The 19,362-nt window shown below is 36.4% G+C and overlaps 1 protein-coding gene across 50 annotated transcripts in view; it reads right to left on the bottom strand.

Moving 5' to 3' along the window:
* The window catches only part of NEB (nebulin), a 130,168-nt gene that overhangs the window by 16,699 nt on the left and 94,107 nt on the right, over nt 1-19,362 (bottom strand). For 42 of the 50 annotated variants that reach the window (XM_069780649.1, XM_069780656.1, XM_069780652.1 and 39 more), the window contains 22 exons: nt 18,326-18,430; nt 18,040-18,147; nt 16,704-16,808; nt 15,354-15,458; nt 15,124-15,228; nt 14,436-14,540; nt 14,198-14,308; nt 13,602-13,712; nt 13,019-13,120; nt 12,794-12,892; nt 12,058-12,156; nt 8,820-8,930; nt 8,568-8,672; nt 7,678-7,782; nt 6,263-6,367; nt 5,292-5,402; nt 4,708-4,818; nt 3,701-3,814; nt 3,457-3,561; nt 2,900-3,004; nt 2,164-2,268; nt 1,243-1,335 (listed from right to left, as the gene is read on the bottom strand). In XM_069780649.1, coding sequence (XP_069636750.1) covers nt 1,243-1,335; nt 2,164-2,268; nt 2,900-3,004; nt 3,457-3,561; nt 3,701-3,814; nt 4,708-4,818; nt 5,292-5,402; nt 6,263-6,367; nt 7,678-7,782; nt 8,568-8,672; nt 8,820-8,930; nt 12,058-12,156; nt 12,794-12,892; nt 13,019-13,120; nt 13,602-13,712; nt 14,198-14,308; nt 14,436-14,540; nt 15,124-15,228; nt 15,354-15,458; nt 16,704-16,808; nt 18,040-18,147; nt 18,326-18,430 — 2,325 coding nt within the window. The remainder of the gene's footprint in view (nt 1-1,242; nt 1,336-2,163; nt 2,269-2,899; nt 3,005-3,456; nt 3,562-3,700; nt 3,815-4,707; nt 4,819-5,291; nt 5,403-6,262; nt 6,368-7,677; nt 7,783-8,567; nt 8,673-8,819; nt 8,931-12,057; nt 12,157-12,793; nt 12,893-13,018; nt 13,121-13,601; nt 13,713-14,197; nt 14,309-14,435; nt 14,541-15,123; nt 15,229-15,353; nt 15,459-16,703; nt 16,809-18,039; nt 18,148-18,325; nt 18,431-19,362) is intronic. The other 8 variants (XM_069780661.1, XM_069780679.1, XM_069780700.1 and 5 more) reach the window with 3 other exon arrangements.

The following is a 19,362-nucleotide window of genomic DNA, read 5'->3' as shown; positions in this document are numbered from 1 at the left end:
GGTGGCACAGGGGCCGGCCGTGTACCCCAGGGGTCAATACTGGGGCCAATACTGTTTAACATCCTCCTTGGGGACCTGGATGCTGGGACAGAGTGCACCCTCAGCAAGTTTGCAGATGACACAAAACTGGGAGGATTGGCTGGTTGTGCTGCCACCCAGAGGGACTTCAACAGGCTGGAGAAATGGGCTGAGAGGTATCTCATTATTCAACATATTCAACAGTGGGAAATGCAAAGTCCTGCAGCTGGAAAGGAATAACCCCAGGCTGAGGTTCATGCCGGGCACTAACTGTCTGGGAAGCAGCTTTGCAGAGAAGGACCTTGGTGACCTGGTGGACAACAAGCTGACGATGAGCCAGCAATGCGCCCTCATGGCATCCTTGGCTGCATTAAGAAGGACATTGCCAGCAGGCCAAGGGAGGTGATCCTTCCCCTCTACTCAGCAACAGTGAGGCCACATCTGGAGTTCTGTGTCCAGTTCTGGGCTCGCCAGCACAAGAAAGATACGGACTTACTGGAGCAAGTCCAGCGTAGGGCCACAAAGATGAGCAAGAAACAGCAGCATCTTTGACATAAGAAACAGTTTAGAGAGATGGGACTCTTCAGCCTTGAGGAGAGTAGGTGCGGGGGGAACTTATCAATGTGTATAAATACCCAGTGAGAAGGAATGAAGAAGAGGGAGCTACTCTTCTCAGTAGAGCTCAGTGACAGGACAAGAAGTAATGGGCACAAATTAAAAACCAGAAAATTCAATCTGAAGACAGGAAAACACTTTTTTACTGCAATGGTGGTCAGACACTGGAGCAGGTTACCCAGAGAGGTTGTGGTGTCTTCATCCTTCGAGATACTAAAAACTCGAATGGATATGGTCCTAGCCAACCTGCTCTAGCTGATTCTGCTTGAGCAACAAGGGCTGGAGTAGATGACCTCAAGAGGTCCCTTCCAACCTAAATGATTCTTTCAATCTGTGCTAAATAAATTGTGTTTGTGATGAGATTAAAATGATGGCAAGAGCTTTCATGTTTTAGAAATGGATTGTAAGTAACAAATTGAGTGTTAATAATTAGAAAGATTACTGTTTAAGTAACAAGAATAGGCAAAAACTAGAGAGTAACCCTTAAGCTGGATGGATTATTGCCAAACCACTGTTAGCAACACTTAAAGAAATAAGAAGGGGGGGGGGGGAATTATTTCAAGTTGAATTAGCATTGGTAGGGTATTAAAAAAATCAATTCTTTTGTACCGAGCTGATTGCATCCTGGGTTTGTTTAACTCTCTGCATCTCTGGTGTCTTTTCAATAGTAGTTCCAGTTCCAATATCTTCTTTATATAAAATCTTAATATTTAGAATGAAGACAACAAGGTTAAGCACACAAAACAACATTATTTCTTCTAAAGAGTGAATACAGGCTCATGACAGTGATTTGTACACAACAGTGGAGGCTGAAAGCCAACTCGGAGGATCATCTCCAGTCACAGCCTTATTGCCTATTTGAAGTCTGTCCTACTACATGAGTGCCATTTGTGCAATAAAAGGGAGCTAATCATTTATATTTGTACTAATGCATTTTAAGTAGAGTATCAAAACATTTGTAGCCTAATTTTAGGATTGAAGACTAGTATTTTTTCTAATTTGTTCCTTTTGTTCTAATTTGTTTTATTATGTTTTACACAAATGTCCTCCACTTAGTTACTTACTACGCTAATGGTGCTAGTGGCAAAATGATACAGCAGACTTTAGGCACTTCATGGTAACACATGAAATGTGAAAAAAATCAGGCAGACAGTTGACATTTCACTGAAAGATGACAATTGCAACACAACAAGAATACACTACTTAACATGGTAACAGGACAAAAGAAAGGTGGATACTAGTAATCCAATTTAAGTACAAGATTGGTTGTTTAACTATATCACAGCTATGTATATATGAAAGAGTACAATCAGGGCACTCCACAAAAAACCCCAGTAGTTTAAAAGAGGTAGCAAAAACCAGCTAAATCCACTTAGAATAAAATTAGTTTTGTTTGAAAAAGTTCTTATACACATTTAAGCAGATCAAGAACATAAGTACCTGTAAGGTAAGAGCCAAAAATTGTTATTTTATTAAACACATTAAACTGTATTTTTTGGAATGAGAACTGAAAACAGAAAATAACCATACCGAGCTGAAATTCTTCTGGTTTTCTTTCACACGCAGCATTTCTGGTGTGTCTTGTACAACTGTAACTTTTCCTTTACTGTTCTGTAGGTCCCACTGATACTGAAGCTGTTGAAAAAGTTAAAGTAAAATGCCAAATGTTGACTCTATGCCACAAAACTTTACTCATACTTTTCTTTGAAGATGAGGAAAAAAAGTATTTTCAAGTACACCTTATAAGGAGGTAATTTTAACACCATCATTAGTGAGATAAAGATGTACCACACTTACAAATACTCTCATTTAAATTAGCAATAGGAGATCCTTAACTAAATTCACTGAAAAAATCTTGAAAGGTGCCAGATTGTATCTAAAACAATTAAGTCTCAACAATGAAAGTTAAAGATATCAAGTCAGACTGTGGAGTTCTGTTACTGACCATACAGTCTTGCAGGTAGTCCCACTGACAACAACAGACAACTTCTGTAAGTATAATTCTCTATTACTTGCAAAGGAATTGTCAAAACACTGCAGCAGAAAGTTTTTTTCAAGGAAATTACACAATCATTTTGGTGGTTCCCAGTGTAATGCATAAGTGGGCTGCTGCATACATAGTGGACCCTCTAAATGAAGATCCCTGAGAATATAAAGGCAGCCTAGCTGGGACTAGAGTGTCATATCAGGACCTTATTAAATGAAAAAAAGCTGAACATTTTTTTTATTATTTGACAGTAACAGTGTTTATTATTTATATACATACTGTGCTAAAGTTCTTTTGATTCTCACGGACTCTCTGCATTTCTGGTGTGTCTGCTACAGGCACATAGTATGGCATAGTCCTTTCTGCATCTTCCTTATACCTTTTCTGATAGAAAATACAAAATATATTCCATTAATACCAAAGCAGTAATAAAACAATCTGGCATTAATTATTGTTGCATAATGCCCATCTTTATGGAAATGTGAGTACTTCTGTGTCTGTTACAAATTCAGATTATGCCTCTGTGTAAGATTTACTTTAAACATTAGGTTATTAAGGAGTAGCAAAATTAAGCTAAATCTACTTAGAACAAAATTAGCTTTGGTATTGCAAAAGCAATAGAAATTATTGTTTCATTTTATACAGTATTAAAATAAATTAATTTCAATATTGAAATGGGATTTCAGAGTAAGAGATGCCACATCACAGCTCTAGAAAAATCTGTTTTTCTGGTGTATCTCCTGAATGTTGTGACAGGCAGTTATTTAGGTGCTCCGAAAGAGTATCCACTTGAGGTTCCCACAAGAACAATGATTAAATTGCTTCACTCAAGATACCTGGCTCGAAAGGTTCTTGACCTGCTGGGCATGAATAATCTCTGGAGTATCGACAACGCTGGTGTAGTTGGCTTTCTCCATTTCTGCCAATTGTTTATATTTGATCTGTTGGGGGAAGGCTCACATTTAGGTGCCTTAATCAAATCTTGCCAACCATTTTCATTTGGTTTAATCAGAAAAAACTGTTAATAAATTTTCTTTTAAAGATGACATCAGCTGTGATATATGAGATATTCACACAGACCTGACTGGCAATGTCAGTGGCATTCTTTGCTCTCACAAAATCTGGTGTCTCCAAAGCCAGTTCTGTCAGACCTTTTCCTCTGATTTCCAATTCCAAGGCTTTTTTGTACTCTTTCTGCAGATGAAGACAGTAAATAGATACCTTGTCAATGTGAATGCAACACCTTTAGCAACTTCAGATAGTTTCATGACCACCCCACAAAATAGGAATACTACTAATATAAACTCACAATTAAACATACAAATTATGTCATTAGAGTGTGTACTTTATGACTTAAATCTTGAGAACAAATAGCCCTACTCCAGCAGTAAATGGAGCACGCTGCAGGCCAGCTGTATTAAGGTCACTCTTCCTTCTCACACCAGTAATCTCAAAGTGTAAGTTCCTTCAGGTGATCAGTGCAAAACAGTAACTTATACAGAAGAGAAGCAACAGAGGGAGAGCAGTGTATGAAATGCATGTGGTAGTGAAGAGTGGTCACAGATGTTTCACACTGAGTGTGTCCAAAAAAATGCAAGGTGTCAGGATTGTCTGTGATGTTTTGGGGCCTTTGGAATGAATACCATCCCTAAAAACTTAGTGCTGCAGCAGCCACTCTTCCCAAAAAGATCTTCCGCTAATCCCTAATTCCACTAATTCCTAATCCTTGGTAACTGCTCTAGACCTAAGATGCCTAGTTTACCAAACTGACACCTCTGGTTCCTACGTTTAGCCTTGCTGCATCACGATGCTGCTTTAGTCTATCCCTTGACTGATCTGACTATTGATCACAGCACCTGTTTCCCACTTATATTCCTGACAGTAACTGCAAAGCCAGAAAAGAGCTCACTTAAAAGTTCAGGCCCCCAGTTTTAACCTCAGTCACCCACACACATTCTTTTCTTCTCTCCGTTCAAGAGTTTCTAGGGAATAACAAAGTTCATACTAGTGTTATACAGCCATAAGTGTTTATCAGTTGGAGGCTGTTACATCCATTCAGGTATTTTCCCCAATAGCTTTTTACATACCTCGTTCAGGATTTGAGTTGCATTCTTCGCTCTTAACATGTCTGGAGTTTCCTCTAAAGCTGTTAGTCCTTTACCTTTGACACCTTCCTCCAGATCCTTCCTATACTCTTTCTACAGAAGAAAGAAAATGAAAACTGCAAAGCCAGACTAAAGAGAGTTCTACATTCTGCAACTCTGTGGCAAAACTTTAAAAGGGGGAAAAAAAAAAAATTCCAAAAGCTCCAAAAGAAAAAAGAATTTTTTAAAACTAAGAATAATATTGTAGAGGGTTATATAAGAACTACTGCAACAGAACAGAGTATAGTAATTATTGTTCCAGATAAATCACAAAGGCACCCACATATAGACCCCATTATGGAACAGTTAGGCTGATGAATGTCAGAAAGGGACACAGTAAATATGCATACAGTTAACAAACAATGAAGTTAATATCCATGACAAATTAGATTACAACACAAAATATATGTAAACATGCTTAATGTGAACGGTCAGGAAAAAGAAAGTGGTGAAAAAGACATGCTGCTGAAAATACTTAGTGGAATTATTTAACTTGACAGAGGAAATAAGCACAGAATAACTGCTACCTCGCTTGCTATTTTGGTTGCATATTTGACATGTAATAAGGATGGTGTAATCTCCAAGCCAGTAAGGTTTCGCCCCTTAATGGACTCTTCAAAGTCCTTCTTATATTCTTTCTAATGAGAATAAGAAGAAAAAAAGCAAAATAGCAAATATTTATTACATTATTTTTAATTAAGTGAAAAAATACTGGGAGGATGGAGCAGTGGTTTGGTATTAAAGTCACAATGACAATCTGCTACAGTCAATGCTGTGGGCACCTAAAGCAATAAATCCTGTTTCTACTAAAACCCATGAAACAGCTCATTACTTTCAATGGAAATATGACCTGACTCTGCCTTCTTTTTTTAATTTTTCTACTTATTTGCATATGCAGAGGAACCATTCAATGGAATGACTCAAACATAATGACTAATGGCCTTATACAACTGTTTTTCAGCATGTATAAGCCTTCATCTGTGACAGGACAAGATTATACTTCAAACAAACAGAAAAGAACTGCTTGAGGAAATAGAACGACAGGTCAGTGAAGAACACTATGACAGCAGAGACGAACAGGAAATAAATGGGTTTCTCAAAAATTGAGTTCTGAGTGAAAAGAATAACCAGGGTACTTTCTGTGGATTATGATAACCGACACACATACTATACTTAAGTTGCAAAAGTTTAAGTGAACTGTATTTCGTATTACATTTCTTCTAAAGACTCGAAGACTTGCTTAAGCTTCATTTACTGATAGCTTCTTGATGAAAAATTACAGATGAAATAAATTTCATTGTGACATGGGAAAGCTTCATGAATTTTAAATGTACTATTTCATAACCAATATAAAGAAATGTGATATAGCTATAATTTTTCAGTCGATCAGGATGCACAAGATGCAAGTATAATTGCCTGTCTAAATCACTGCTAAAGTTTAACTGTAAAAAATATATGTTAAAGTTTTTTAGTCTATCAGTATTGATTTTAACTGTACCTCACTCTGCATGAGCTGAGATTCCTTTGCAGTAAGGTATGTTGGAGTTTCAAAGTCCAACATAGGTTTTCCTTTTTCCTTCTCATACTTCTCTCTGTATTTCACCTGAAAGAGAAGAAAAAAAGTTACCCTCCCAAATAATCAAAGAACCAATTCATCTACTAGCATGTGCCTACTTTGGTCAACAGATCTGTGCTAAAAAAATAAATGTCTAATACTGTTTACGTTCCTGAAATCCCCATTATTGACCATAAAATGTAAAATCAAAGGTCAAGCTTGCAGCAAAAATGTGTGTGGCCTAAAATTCTACTGATTTATTTCCTGTTCCAGACAATAAGCAGCGTCAGCTCAGATTTCAAGAAATTACTGATCACAAGAAGGAAGACAGGTAGCTGTAAAAATCTAAGTTAAAGGCACTCAGACTGCTCATGACCCTAGCTGAGTTCAGCCAGTTACATGTTAATGGATTCCTGGAGTGTTAGAGGCAGGGCTTGAAAAGATGCAGTTTAGCAACTTACTAACTAATTCTGTGCATGAGTGTCCAGGAAGTAAAATGTCCACAAGGATGAAGATATTCTTGCTTCAAGTTACAGTATCCAGCTTTTAGGGCACCAATTTTCAGACTGCTGCATGAGGTAATGCTATGTCTTTGGCTGAGACAGATCCTGATCTCAAACTGGAGCAACAAGTAGTGACTTTAACTACAAACTGATTAACAACCTTTCTCTTATAGTCCTTTGCTATGTAACCTTTTTGGTCTTCTATGCCATGCTGCAGAACAATAACTATGGCCCTTTGTGTTCTAGCAGTAATTTCTCTCTTGCTTTACAGTCACTAAATACCTGGAATAGAACCTGGAATATAGAGGATTAGAGACCAAATCAGAGTGTGAATTTCTCTGGAATGATTCACCATTTGCTGTATTCCAGAGAGAAAAAACGTCAGACAATAGCAGCAGTAGGTATTGTTCTGGTTAAAGCAATTTTGGATGCAGAAAAAGAATGGCAGAGCTCTCCTCTGTAGGAGAGCTTGAGGCTAGAATGGATAAAGCAGTTGAAAATACACTGTCAGCAACAGCCCTACTTCTTTCAATTTCCAGTTTCTGTGATTACCAGGTCTTTTTTTCTATAGATGAAATCACCCTGATAAATGTATTACACTGTGTAAAAAGATCCATATACAACACACAGAAATAACTTTGAGATCTACTCTAGAATGAAGAAATCATACAGATATTTTACATGTGTTCTAAACTTGCAAATATTTCTCATTGACTTGTTTACTCAGGTGGGCAGTGTTTATGAAGCAGATAGGGACAGAGATTGTTACGTTCTGGAGAATTTGCTAGTATGGCTTCAGTGATGGAGACTGGTACTCCATGAGTGGGGTTAATGAGAAACACATGACCAACTTACGTGGCTCTGTAGTTCTGATGCCTCCCTTAGATGAACCTGTTCAAGATTATCTGGCACCACATGGTAGTGACCCTTACTCTTCTCATATTGCTTCTTGTACTGGTACTGAAGGGAAGGTGTCAAAAATCATCTCAATAAAAAAAAAAATCCCTCAGCAAATTTACTTCTTAGGTCCAATCAAAGCAACACTTCAATGGAACATCAAAGAGAAATTAGAAATACAAAAAGCAAAACAAAACCAAGAAGTTTAACTCCCAGTATCAGATATCAATTCTAAAGATTGGGTGAACAGTTAACTTTTTTGACCATTTTGATTGCAACAAAGATTTTTTCAAAACCAGGATTAAAAAAAGAAGAAGAAAAAAGAAAGCACAGTGGATACATCAAAAGGCTGTACCAGGCAATACTGCTTTTTGTCTTTTCTCAGTAAAATTATTAAGTATTTTGTTAGCCATACTTCTGTACGTCTAGAACAGGGGGATGTTAAACATAAACATGAAATGAAAAAAACAGACAAAAATAAAAACTTTAAATATAGTAAGCAGAAAAGAAAAAAGTAAAAAAAGAAGAAAATGGTATTTGTTAGTGTAATGCAATCAGTTAAAATGTAATAAAGAATCAATCCACTAAAAATTATTAGAGGATTTAAAAATATTAGCAGTTCTACAGCTAATAAAGATTTCACTTCCCAGAGGGCAAATGTGGCAAAGTTGCTAGTTAACTAGGAAATAATCATTAGAAAGTAGAGGAAGAGATCACTACCAGGTGATGTCCCATGAACAATAACAGAGGGAGTAATTGTTACAGAAATAGTTAGCAGACATCAATTCAGAATGGAATCAATAGTAATGGAAAAATCAAATGGATCTGGGATTAGTTAATGAGCTTACAGCACTGGCAAGCTGGCTTGTACTCAGGACATGGTTCATGATGAGCGATTCAGACATGTCTGTGACAGGCTTATGAAGTTTCTTTAAATCTGCCTTGTATTTCACCTGCAGGTAAGAAAGGACAAACAATATCAGAAAAGGAGACTGCTAATAAAACCTGTGATGTTGAGTGCATTAATAACGTAAATGAGGTCTTTGTTAAAGAAATTTGAAACTTTTAATTTCCCTAAGGGAAAAGCTAAGTAAACATACCTCACTAGCCATGTTGTGAGCGTCTTTCATGGTCTTGTAGATTTTAGCCTCCTTCAAATCATACTTTGGCTTTTTACCCATCTCTTTGGAAAAATTCTCCTTGTATTTCACCTAAATTAAAAAACAGCCAGGTATTACAACTATTCTTGAGTACTCACTTGTTTGGCTGCAGAAGGCAAAGAGACCCTACTTCAATGCTGATAGTAAGCAGAACAAACCATAGTAACTTGAAGGCATCCACTGGAATAAAGGCTATTTTAAAGACGAGCTCACATGGAAAGAAAAACTACATACAACATACCACTTGCAATTTCTCATTCAGTGCACAGGTTCCATCTCCTCATTGTAAAAATAACAGACATAGTCACGACAATTGTGTTGACAAAATACAGCTAAATTCTGACCCTTGGAGATGAAGAATTTTTCACTTGATGGGAACTGTGCATATATAAAAGATACCCTATTTCACAGAGACAAAAACCAACACAGGTATAAAGAGTATTTAAAAGAACTTTTTATGTACTTCTTGGAGAACTATGAGCTTTAAAAACTACCTGAAGACATACGAGCACTGAAGGTGGCAATATATCAAATACTTTCACATATACTGTTATACACATACTGTGTTCTATATAAATCACAGATGAAGAAGGATGCTAATGCTCACAAACAGAACAGTCGTACAATTAATTACTAGGAATTAGATTATGCAAGAGGCTTAGTAACACTTCCAAACCACATTAGCATCAGCAAGGTAAACCACAGCGATGTAAACCATAATAATCCAGCAGACCCAGGCTGGAGTCACAGAACTGTTGATAGGAATGAGAGTTTTGCTAATGACTTAAATAAGGGCAAGTCCTTCATCCATCATGACTTGTCCCATCCCGCTGCTGCAGGTGCAGATAAAGGCTAATTCCTCACTACTTCTTGTAAACCTACAAAAGGGACGGTTCCATTAGGAATGTTTTGGTTTTATTACTTTTTTTGCTATCAGAGATGTGTAAAATTGTTTCAGAAGTCACTGCATAATGCAAGAAAAACTCAAAGTATCAAAGATTAAATTCTGGCTTATCTAAATTGGTCCCATAGTTAGTATGTATGCTCATCACCATTAGAGTAAACATCAGTAGAAAAATTCTGAGGATTTGTCATGTCTTCCCCGTAGTAGTATTCTGCCTGGTCTGGGAACAAGTGAGGCAACATGTCTTTCTGCTTACCAATCCACATTTCCTTGGAGATATTTTATACTAAGCAAGCTAGCAACCCGCATCCCTGGCCTAAAGAACAAGAACTGAACAACCATCATCAGTCTTTCTGAAAGAATTTGATCTTGTTCAGGACCAAGATAATACTTATAAAAAGCATGCAGAAAATATAGGACTGTGGCTGATGAGGAAAAAGGATTAATGGTTCTTCAGAAAAAACCCTGATCTCCCAGACAATATTTATGTGAAAATTGAAATGAAAGAAATGAAATACTGAAGAACTGATAACTAAGTTGAGGAACAGCTGACTTATGCTAGAAGTTTTTTTATGACAATTACAGAAATGTAAACAGATAATTTTATATTAGTAAAAAGAGACAAATAATTGAATGCAGAATTAAATCACATTCCATGATCACATTTTACACTTTGAATTCATTGTCATATTCTTGTCCATACAGCACCATGTGGTTCATGCTAGATACCACTGTTGCTCTTTTGCTTTGCAAAATATGCCAACATTCAGATAAAACACACAGTGAAACAGGCAAATCCACAAGTTATATAGCTGCTGTAAGAAAACAAAGAATATTAACATTTTTGACATAAAGGCATCAGTATTGGATCTGACTGCACAAAAAAAACCCAAAACCAAGCAGAAGTATACTAGAATCTGTTATGTTTTGCAAGCTATACAACATACGATCAAGATCAGACCATCATGCCAAAGAGTTCACTATTTTAAGCCCAGAAGAAATGTTGCTGGAAGGTCTATGCAAAATTAAAAGCAAGCATGTCAGACAGGCAGATGAAATCCAACTAAAAAAGGGAAAGTGGATAAACAAACTGGACATAATGCTTTATAAAAGAGAACTTTATGAGAAGAAATGCCTAAGAGAAAAAAAAGTTAAAGAATATGCCAATTATTCTTTGCTCCCTTATTGCCTCTACAACAGTTAATTTTCTCTCAGAACTAAAATAATCTCATCAAAGCACGTTTCTAAGACTAAGAGGAGAATTGGCTAGCATTGGAGCAAAAGCACAGAGAAGGAGGATCTCATTATCACTTAATGGGAATAAGAGTAATTTCTTCTTTTTCTTGTAGTTCAAATTTTTCAGTTTAAGAATCCTTGGTTCTACCGAAAAGATTCCTGGTTTTCCTGACAAACACAGTGACTGACGTTCACACATGCAACAGTTACGTGCAGCAGTCATGGCTAGACATGGAAAAACCATAATGCCCCCTTTTTTTGTTTGGAAATACATGTGTAAAACTGAAATGGCACAGATCTGTCTGCTTCCACTTCAAAACTGCTATGCTGCCATCATTTTTTGATCTTCCAAAGGTTTTTGAGATGGCAAGAAATATAAGAAACTATGTGGCCTCAAATCACTACAGGGTATGATTCTCAGAGGCTCTGGGGCTGATTCAGTCCTAGGCTATGCTTCCATTATACCATTCCAGCACAATATAAACAGAATAGTTTAAATGAAGTTTAAAGAGAAGTTTGAATAGTTAAAATGTGAATGTTATGCATATGGTATGACTGTTCACTGAAAACTACCAGCACCATTGTTTGGGTTTGTCATACACACGTGTTTCCATGTTTTGCAGAGTTTCAGGAAAACCAGCTCAAGCTTATATGTCTGGTTTTAGGGGGTTTGGGTGAAAAAGGTGAGTTTTCACATTGCATGAGTGCATCGGAAACTTCCATTAAAAACACTGGAAGTTCCAGAAACATTATGAAGGGCATAATAACATTTCAAGCTTCATGTAGTGTTTCTGAAACGGACAAATTCCCAACCCACAGAATTCCCATGCACTATTTTTCCAGAGCAAAAAAAGAAAGTCACATCCAGCTAAGCAGTCTCACAAGTTCTGCTACATTCAACACCTTTGAAACAAAAAGATCCAGTGCAACTGGTGCATCATAAACCCTTTAACAACTTGCAATTGTAAGATAATATGCAAGCAAGAGACAGATGCATAAAAATGGCATTCCCAGATGTGTCACTTAAAATTATCTTACATGACTACTTAGCATATTAGCTTTCTTAAAGGTTCTCATCCATGGGGTATCATAAGATGCAGCTCCATGCCCTCGCATATGTCGTTTGAGGTATTCTGCCTATAACGCGTAGCAAGAAAGCAAGATCAGAAATGCAAACAATTGCAGGTTTAAAGCATGAAGTGGTGAGAAAGAACCAAGTTGAACTGAGGTCCTGGCAGAAAAAATTGTCACAGAATATAGCAAGCACGTGCTTCAGATTGATCGGAGAACATGACCATTGTATAAAAGTAAGCGAGCTTCTATTAATATAACATGTTAACTTCAAAACAGAAGATTCTTTTAAAGGCACAAAATACAAAGAAAGTGGCTGAAAGAAACAATGTCCATCTCATAAAGTGTGGATAATAAGAGTTAGGTAAAAGGCTGCCTCTTTTAAAGCCAACACCCAGAAAAGCTTAAAAAAGAGAACACGACTGACGCTTCAGCCTTAGTATTTAAAAGATCTTGTCATGGCATCATTTTAAGGAGATTCTGTACCTCCATTACAGACATTTAGTAAGTAAGTAGAAAAGTTTATTTAATGAAGAACCTTGCATCGGGATTTAATTTTTACTTTAAGACATTCCCTTTAAAATATTCCCTTATCCTCTAATCTAGAAATAATTTCAGTTATAATATTAGTATTCCTCTATAAGTTAATATCATATCTCATTTCTCTCACTGCTTCAACGTTTCAACAACTTTTTATTATTACCTGGCTAGTTAGCTTGGAGACCTCCTTTGCGAGTTCAATATCTGGACGTCCCAGCATGGTTACGCCAATGCCAGCTTCTCCACGCTTTTTATATTCAATCTAACAAAGAAAAAAAAAAGTATAGTTGAGTAGTGATGACATTCCCTCTTAATTATTTTACTGACACTGTTTTTAATAGTAAAACTACTGCTAAAGAATTATACAGAAGACTTAAAAACCACTTACATTGCTAATTAACTTGGCAGCCTGAGTTGCTTTCTTAATATCTGGTCGATCTGCTATAGGTGTGTAGTGGAGCTTGGACTTGGCATCTTTCTTGTATTCAATCTAATCCATGATGATAGACAGAGGAAAGAAAATTACTGAGACTTGTTCTTGAGGAATATAGCTAATAAGGACACAACAATGTTGCTGGGAAAGTGCTTTTTTTGGGGGGGGGGCTGTTAAATAATTTCACAAGAAATAGATTTGGGAATGTGTTTTTGCAAGTTGTCTACAAAGGAAGAAATAAGCATATGCAATTCTGTCCGTATTTGAAGGAATGAAAGAAAGTATTAGATGCAATTTGCACTAGATTACTTTAAATCCTACCATGTGATTAAGCAGAAATATGATTTTCAAAGAAATCCTTTATTTCAGTGCAATTTTACATTTGTAAATATTTGCACCTTTATCTTTCAGAATTACACCTGAACATGGAGGCTGGGAGGAAATCCAGAAGTGTGTGAACTTTTGTTTTTGCCAGCTGTCTCTGATCAAATTTACTTACACAAGCTACTTAATTCATGAAAAGACAAGACAAACTTACTGTGCTCTGTTTTTTAGCAACTTCCATGGCATGTTTCACTTCGGGAGGCTCCAGCATGACAGAATAATTAGACTTGCCTTTGTCCTTCACAAACTTCTCTTTGTAGTTTGTCTGTTAAGAGCAAAAAGGGCCATGTGTGATTTTTTAATTTCACATGGAGGTAAATGCTACTGAAAGTTGGAAATAAGCTCACTGAAACTGTTAAGACAAATAAAACACAGTCTCCTCAGTCTCAAAACGTATGGTCCCCAGCTAGTTTGTCATAATTTGCACTTCAGATTACAAAAGCTTGCTATTTGGAGATAATGATTTCTGTTTAAACTGTGTTCTATGAAAAATAAAATCTGAATTAAGGCCACCCATTAGCACTCCAGCCTGTCACTTTTCTCCAGACTATTTCAACAGATTCCCAATAAAATGTGTTTAGCTCTTTGTTAAAGTCTCATTCTGGTAGGAATTAATCTTTCTGACTCCTTGGGCATTTTACAATAAAACTCTAAATGTGGGGCATGTGTACAAAAACATGCAACAGTCCAATCAATTATAGGCAGCAGGTAACAATCACACCATAAATTGTTATCACACTAGTTACTTACGTCGCTGACATTCTTGGTCACCTCTTTCACATGAACAGTGTCTCGTGTCTCTGGCAGGGTTGTATAAGATCCATGTGGAAGCTGCTTCTTGCTCTGTTCTTTGTATTTGTTCTGAAAGCACAGAATAAAAATAGGTAAACAAACAGCAATGCACCACCACCCCCACCCCCACCCCCCCCCCTCCCCCCACATTAAAAGGATGTACTTAAAATGAACAAAGAACTCTCTGATGCTTTACCTCGGATACAAGAGAGCTGACGTTCTTAGCCAGGAGGATCTGAGGTGTATCTGGAACAACAAGGCACGTTCCTCGAGCTTTGTTGTGCTTCTCTTTGTATTTTATCTAGCAGTCAGAAAAGGTACCATTTTAAGCAATGTGTATCTTGTCTTGTGGCTATTTAAAAAGAAATTACTATAGTTGTGCCTGTTTGTTAGTGCAAAAGTTTGCAGAAAATTCCATATTTTGATGTTTTCCAAGATAAATTCACTCCAGTCTATATAATCCTATAGCTCTCACTTGGAATTTTATTAACATACTGAATATTAATATATTGTTAGTAATTATTAAAGATACTTTGTGTTATGCACAAGTTATACCAGCAGCTTTTTTTGTTGTTTTGTCCAGATAATATTTTCATTTCAGTAACAGGAACGCAGAGATATACCAAACGTCTAGGGTGTTCAGGCAATGTTAACTTTGAATATTTATTTAATCCGTGAACTAGGCCACTGACATTTACAAGATCAAATTTATTCAGATTTTGCCAATTTGTTAATGAAATAAACAAGTCAAACCAAATAGTGAAGTGAGACTGAGAATAACTTTTCAAAGCTCCATTCTTAATCCAATCATATTTCCAATAAAGTCGTTTATGTAGTAAGTAAAGTTCTAGCAGAACAAAAAAAGTGAGTGTTCAAGTACTTACATCACTTGCCAGGATGGCATTATTTAAGGCCAATACTGTGTTTTTATCATCTGTGACGGAGAGTTTGCATCCCTTTAGGAATTCCCGGTCCAGTTTATATTCATACTGCAGGAAGAAAAAAATAAAAGATAAAAGAAGAGTCTCAAATCTTCTACTTTTTTTTTTTTTTTACATTCTGAACATGAGAGATGTGGGGAAGGGGAGTATTCAGTTTGTTCTGATTCTCTTACATCACTCTGTTGCAGAGATGACTTGGCTGCTTGAACAAAATCAGGCCTATCAGCAATCCAGTGCCAATGAGCCTTGGCTGCTTCATATTTCTTCTTATAATCCAGCTGTTTACAGTGATACAACAAGAAAAAAAGAAGTTAATTGGAAGTTGTGTGCTTTACACATGACATACAGATGCAAATTCTCTTTGGTCTGTACCAGATAAAGAGAGAAGAGATAAGAAAGTGCGTCTACATCAGACCAGGGCTTTCCTCTGAATCATGTACAATCCAGTGGGAGTCCATTTACTCCAGCTTTTCCACTGCTAGGTGGAGAAAGGAATATGAATGACTGAAAAGATGTCATGAGTTTGAAGAAGGTGACTGCTTTCAGTTCCTTGCCTATTCAAGTGCATGTTGGGCCATCAATAATAGAAAACACAGTAGAGCTTTCCATGAAGCGCTCACTTTGTCTACAAGAACATCATCACAGAAAATTTCTGGGGCAGTTACATCTCTGTCAGGAAAACAGAGCGGGACGAGAAGAACAGTAGATGTGTGACATACAAGGACCTCAAGTGACCTCAAGGACAATTTGCAAGAGCGAGCACTTAATATGAAGTAAATTAAAATATATTTTATTCAAGCAGAGTAAGAATTAGAAGCAATGTCCAAGCTCAAAAAATTTCAATGGAACTGAAAATAATTGCTCGTGGTTTCCACTGTGTCCTGGTTTTGGCTGGGATAGAGTTAATTTTCTTCCTAGTAGCTGGCACAGTTCTATGTTTTGGATTCAGTATGAGAAGAATGTTGATAACACACTGATGTTTTTAGTTGCTGCTGAGCAGTGTTCATGGTAAGTCAAGGACTTTTCAGCTTCTCATGCCCAGCCAGCAAGAAGGCTGGAAGGGCACAAGAAGTTGGGAGGAGACACAGCCAGGGCAGCTAACCCAGACTGGCCAAAGGAATATTGCATACCATGTGATGTCATGCCCAGTATATAAACTGGGGGGAGTTGGCCTGGGGAGATCGCTGCTTGGGAACTAACTTGGCATCAGTCAGCAAGTGGTGAGCAATTGCATTGTGCATCACTTGTTTTGTGTATTACAATCCTTTTATTATTACTGTCATTTTATTATTGTTATTATTATCATTATTAGTTTCTTCCTTTCTGTTCTATTAAACTGTCTTTATCTCAACCCATGAGTTTTACCTTTTTCCTTCCGATTCTCTCCCCATCGCACGGGGTGGGGGGGAAGCGAGTGAGTGGCTGTGTGGTGCTTAGTTGCTGGCTGGGGTTAAACCACGACACACTGCCAGTCCCAAACACTATCCATAATAAAATTAAAGTATTAATAAAACTGAACTCACATTGCTGTTTAGCTTGTAAGCATGCCTTGGAGTCTTAATATGAACTGAATCTGCTATGACATTGCAGTGAGATTTATTCCTCTCATACACTTCTTTGTATTTCAGCTAAAGAAAGACAAACATAAACAATGTTTACAAAGGTAATATCATTGTTGACAAGAAAAGCATCAAAACACGAAAAATATAATATTAAAAATTTATCCTGTCAAGATAAAATCTTAATAGAAAAAATTGTATCAATACATCTTGGTATCAACTATCTGCCTGAAAGAAGGGTTCTCTTCAGCAGCAGTTCTTTTTAAATAGAAAATGTAGCAGGTAAAACTCACCATGAAGCACAGACTAAGATTTAACAAAATCTACACATGAACAGTAATTCTTCCTGTTTCTAGTTTTTTGCAACTAATAGCAATGCTTTAAAGACTCTTGTCTTATGATAGGCACATTCAATGCTTTCTGAAAATTCCTTTATAGAATCTCAAATTCAGCACTCAGTTTGGAAACGACAAAATGTACTTCAATTCACAGATAGCTTTTGAATACCTTTGTCTCTTAATGATCCATGTTAGTATCTGGATAATATGGTTATTTTTTCCTTGTAGATTTACTCATTATATAGATAATTCATGTAGTATCTGAATGACTTTGACGCTACTTATTCTCACAGTACTATGTTGAATTACGGAAGTGCTAGTATCATTTTATTTATGGATATCTAAGGAACAATACAAAGGTCAGAGAGAAAAACTAGAGTAAGAGGAGGAATTAGGATGAGGACTCCCAAATCCTACAATATTACCCTATCTGCTTCATCTTCCTTTCTCTCTCTTCTTTTTAGCATTCCATTGCCCCATAATTAACACACATAATTGTTTTAGATCAGAATATTTACCTTACATATTTACAATATCCACAGAAGAAATGAATAAACACAGTAATGTATTAAGTATCTTATTCAAGGCTCCACAAAAGCCACTAGCCAACAGAGGAAGAAAACCCAGAAAGAAACTCCTCAAATCCATGCTTTAATTAGATACCAGTTCCAGCTCATGGCTTTTATTACTAGCGAGGGCTGCTCTACCCCAGCAAAAATGTTCCAAGAGCTACAAAAGAACATTACACAAAAAAAACTTCCTGCATACTTTCATACGCTACTGTGTTTTTTGAAAAAGCATTAAGTACATATGGAGTTTTATATGCAAACAAAACCAATACACTCTAACAAGAAGCTATTTTTTAATGACAGTGTTACATACGAGTTAAAAGTATTGCATATCAAAGCAAAGAGTTACTTCTGTGTCTTTGTTGATACCACAGACAAGGATAATTTACTTACATCACTTATTCTGTCCTTGACCTTGCGCACATGCAATAACATAGGTGTATCATGGATTGTAGTATAGCCTTTAGGCTTCTCTTTGTTATATTCCAACTTGTAAATAATCTGAAGATAAAAATTATAGATTATATTATTTCTTGACACTATTGGTGTCAACTGAAAAAAATCAAGATGAGAAACATTGTATAATGGACTACTGAAAATGCCATATTCTTCATTATCACACTTCAAAGGTCAGAATTCAGAGAAGGAGGTATGCTTGAAAGGGACTAACCACACTTACATCACTAATCTGTTTGTTGACTTTTGTAGTCCTTAAGTGTTCTGGAGTATCCACAACCATAGTATACTTGTCCTTCTTCTTTTCATAGTCCTTTTTGTATTCAACCTGGTGATTGGGAAAGATTTTGTTAGCCATACAAACCAAGACAAAACACCTCCAGGAAATATGTTTATATTCACACATAAAATTGCAAAATCCTTCCACCATAGCCAATGAAAGCTGAATATGCACAATCAGCTAAACTTTGCAAGCCCCTTATTTGCCTAGGAGGCTGCCTATCTGTGTGATTAATTTTACATTTATTTCACTGAGTGTAAAAGCTTCACTTCTATCCTCAATCTCCAAGATTGAGCTAAAAAAGCAATCTTGGCAGATCAGTGACTTTTAAAATTCATAACTGGACAATATCTCATTTTTAAATATTCATCAAATCAAGAGAAATGTAAAACATCTTACACAGTAGAATATAAGAACTTCCACTGAATATATCATAATGCCAGGCTATTTTAAAGGCTTTGATAGCAGAATTTGTGTTTTGATAATTTCTTTTTTAAAGATCATCTTGCCCTGCTCAGGACTCTAAACCTGTTTTCACAGAATTCAGTGAGAAGAGACTGTACACTGAGAGTGATAAATCATTGTAGACAGCCTGAGGGCAGGTGGAAGAGATTAGAACATATTTTTTAAAAAGAACTTTCATGCTCTATCTTGCATCAGAAAATAAATCCATGCCTTTGAAACAGGACTATGACAGACAAATATAAAAAATCATATACAAACAGTAAATCATAACATGAAGTCAACTCAGATGAACATGCAGGTCAGGCAGAGTGCTATTTTTTTTTTTTTCTTCAAACATACTCACACTTACCTGCAAGGATTTTTTAATGACATAATATAAATCCACAGATAAATTGAACAAAAATGTCTAGTAAAGAACTTCAGTACCTTATTAGTGAAGAATTTTATTAACTGTGCTAATACTAACAAAGAAGAACACCCCTCTCCCTCTCATGTAATTATTTTCTATTGCTGCA

This window comes from Haliaeetus albicilla, chromosome 4, assembly GCF_947461875.1.
Source record: "Haliaeetus albicilla chromosome 4, bHalAlb1.1, whole genome shotgun sequence".
In the NCBI taxonomy this organism is placed as follows: domain Eukaryota; kingdom Metazoa; phylum Chordata; class Aves; order Accipitriformes; family Accipitridae; genus Haliaeetus; species Haliaeetus albicilla.
The sequence above is the reverse complement of the archived record's forward strand: the minus strand, read 5'-3'. Positions and strand labels throughout refer to the sequence as shown.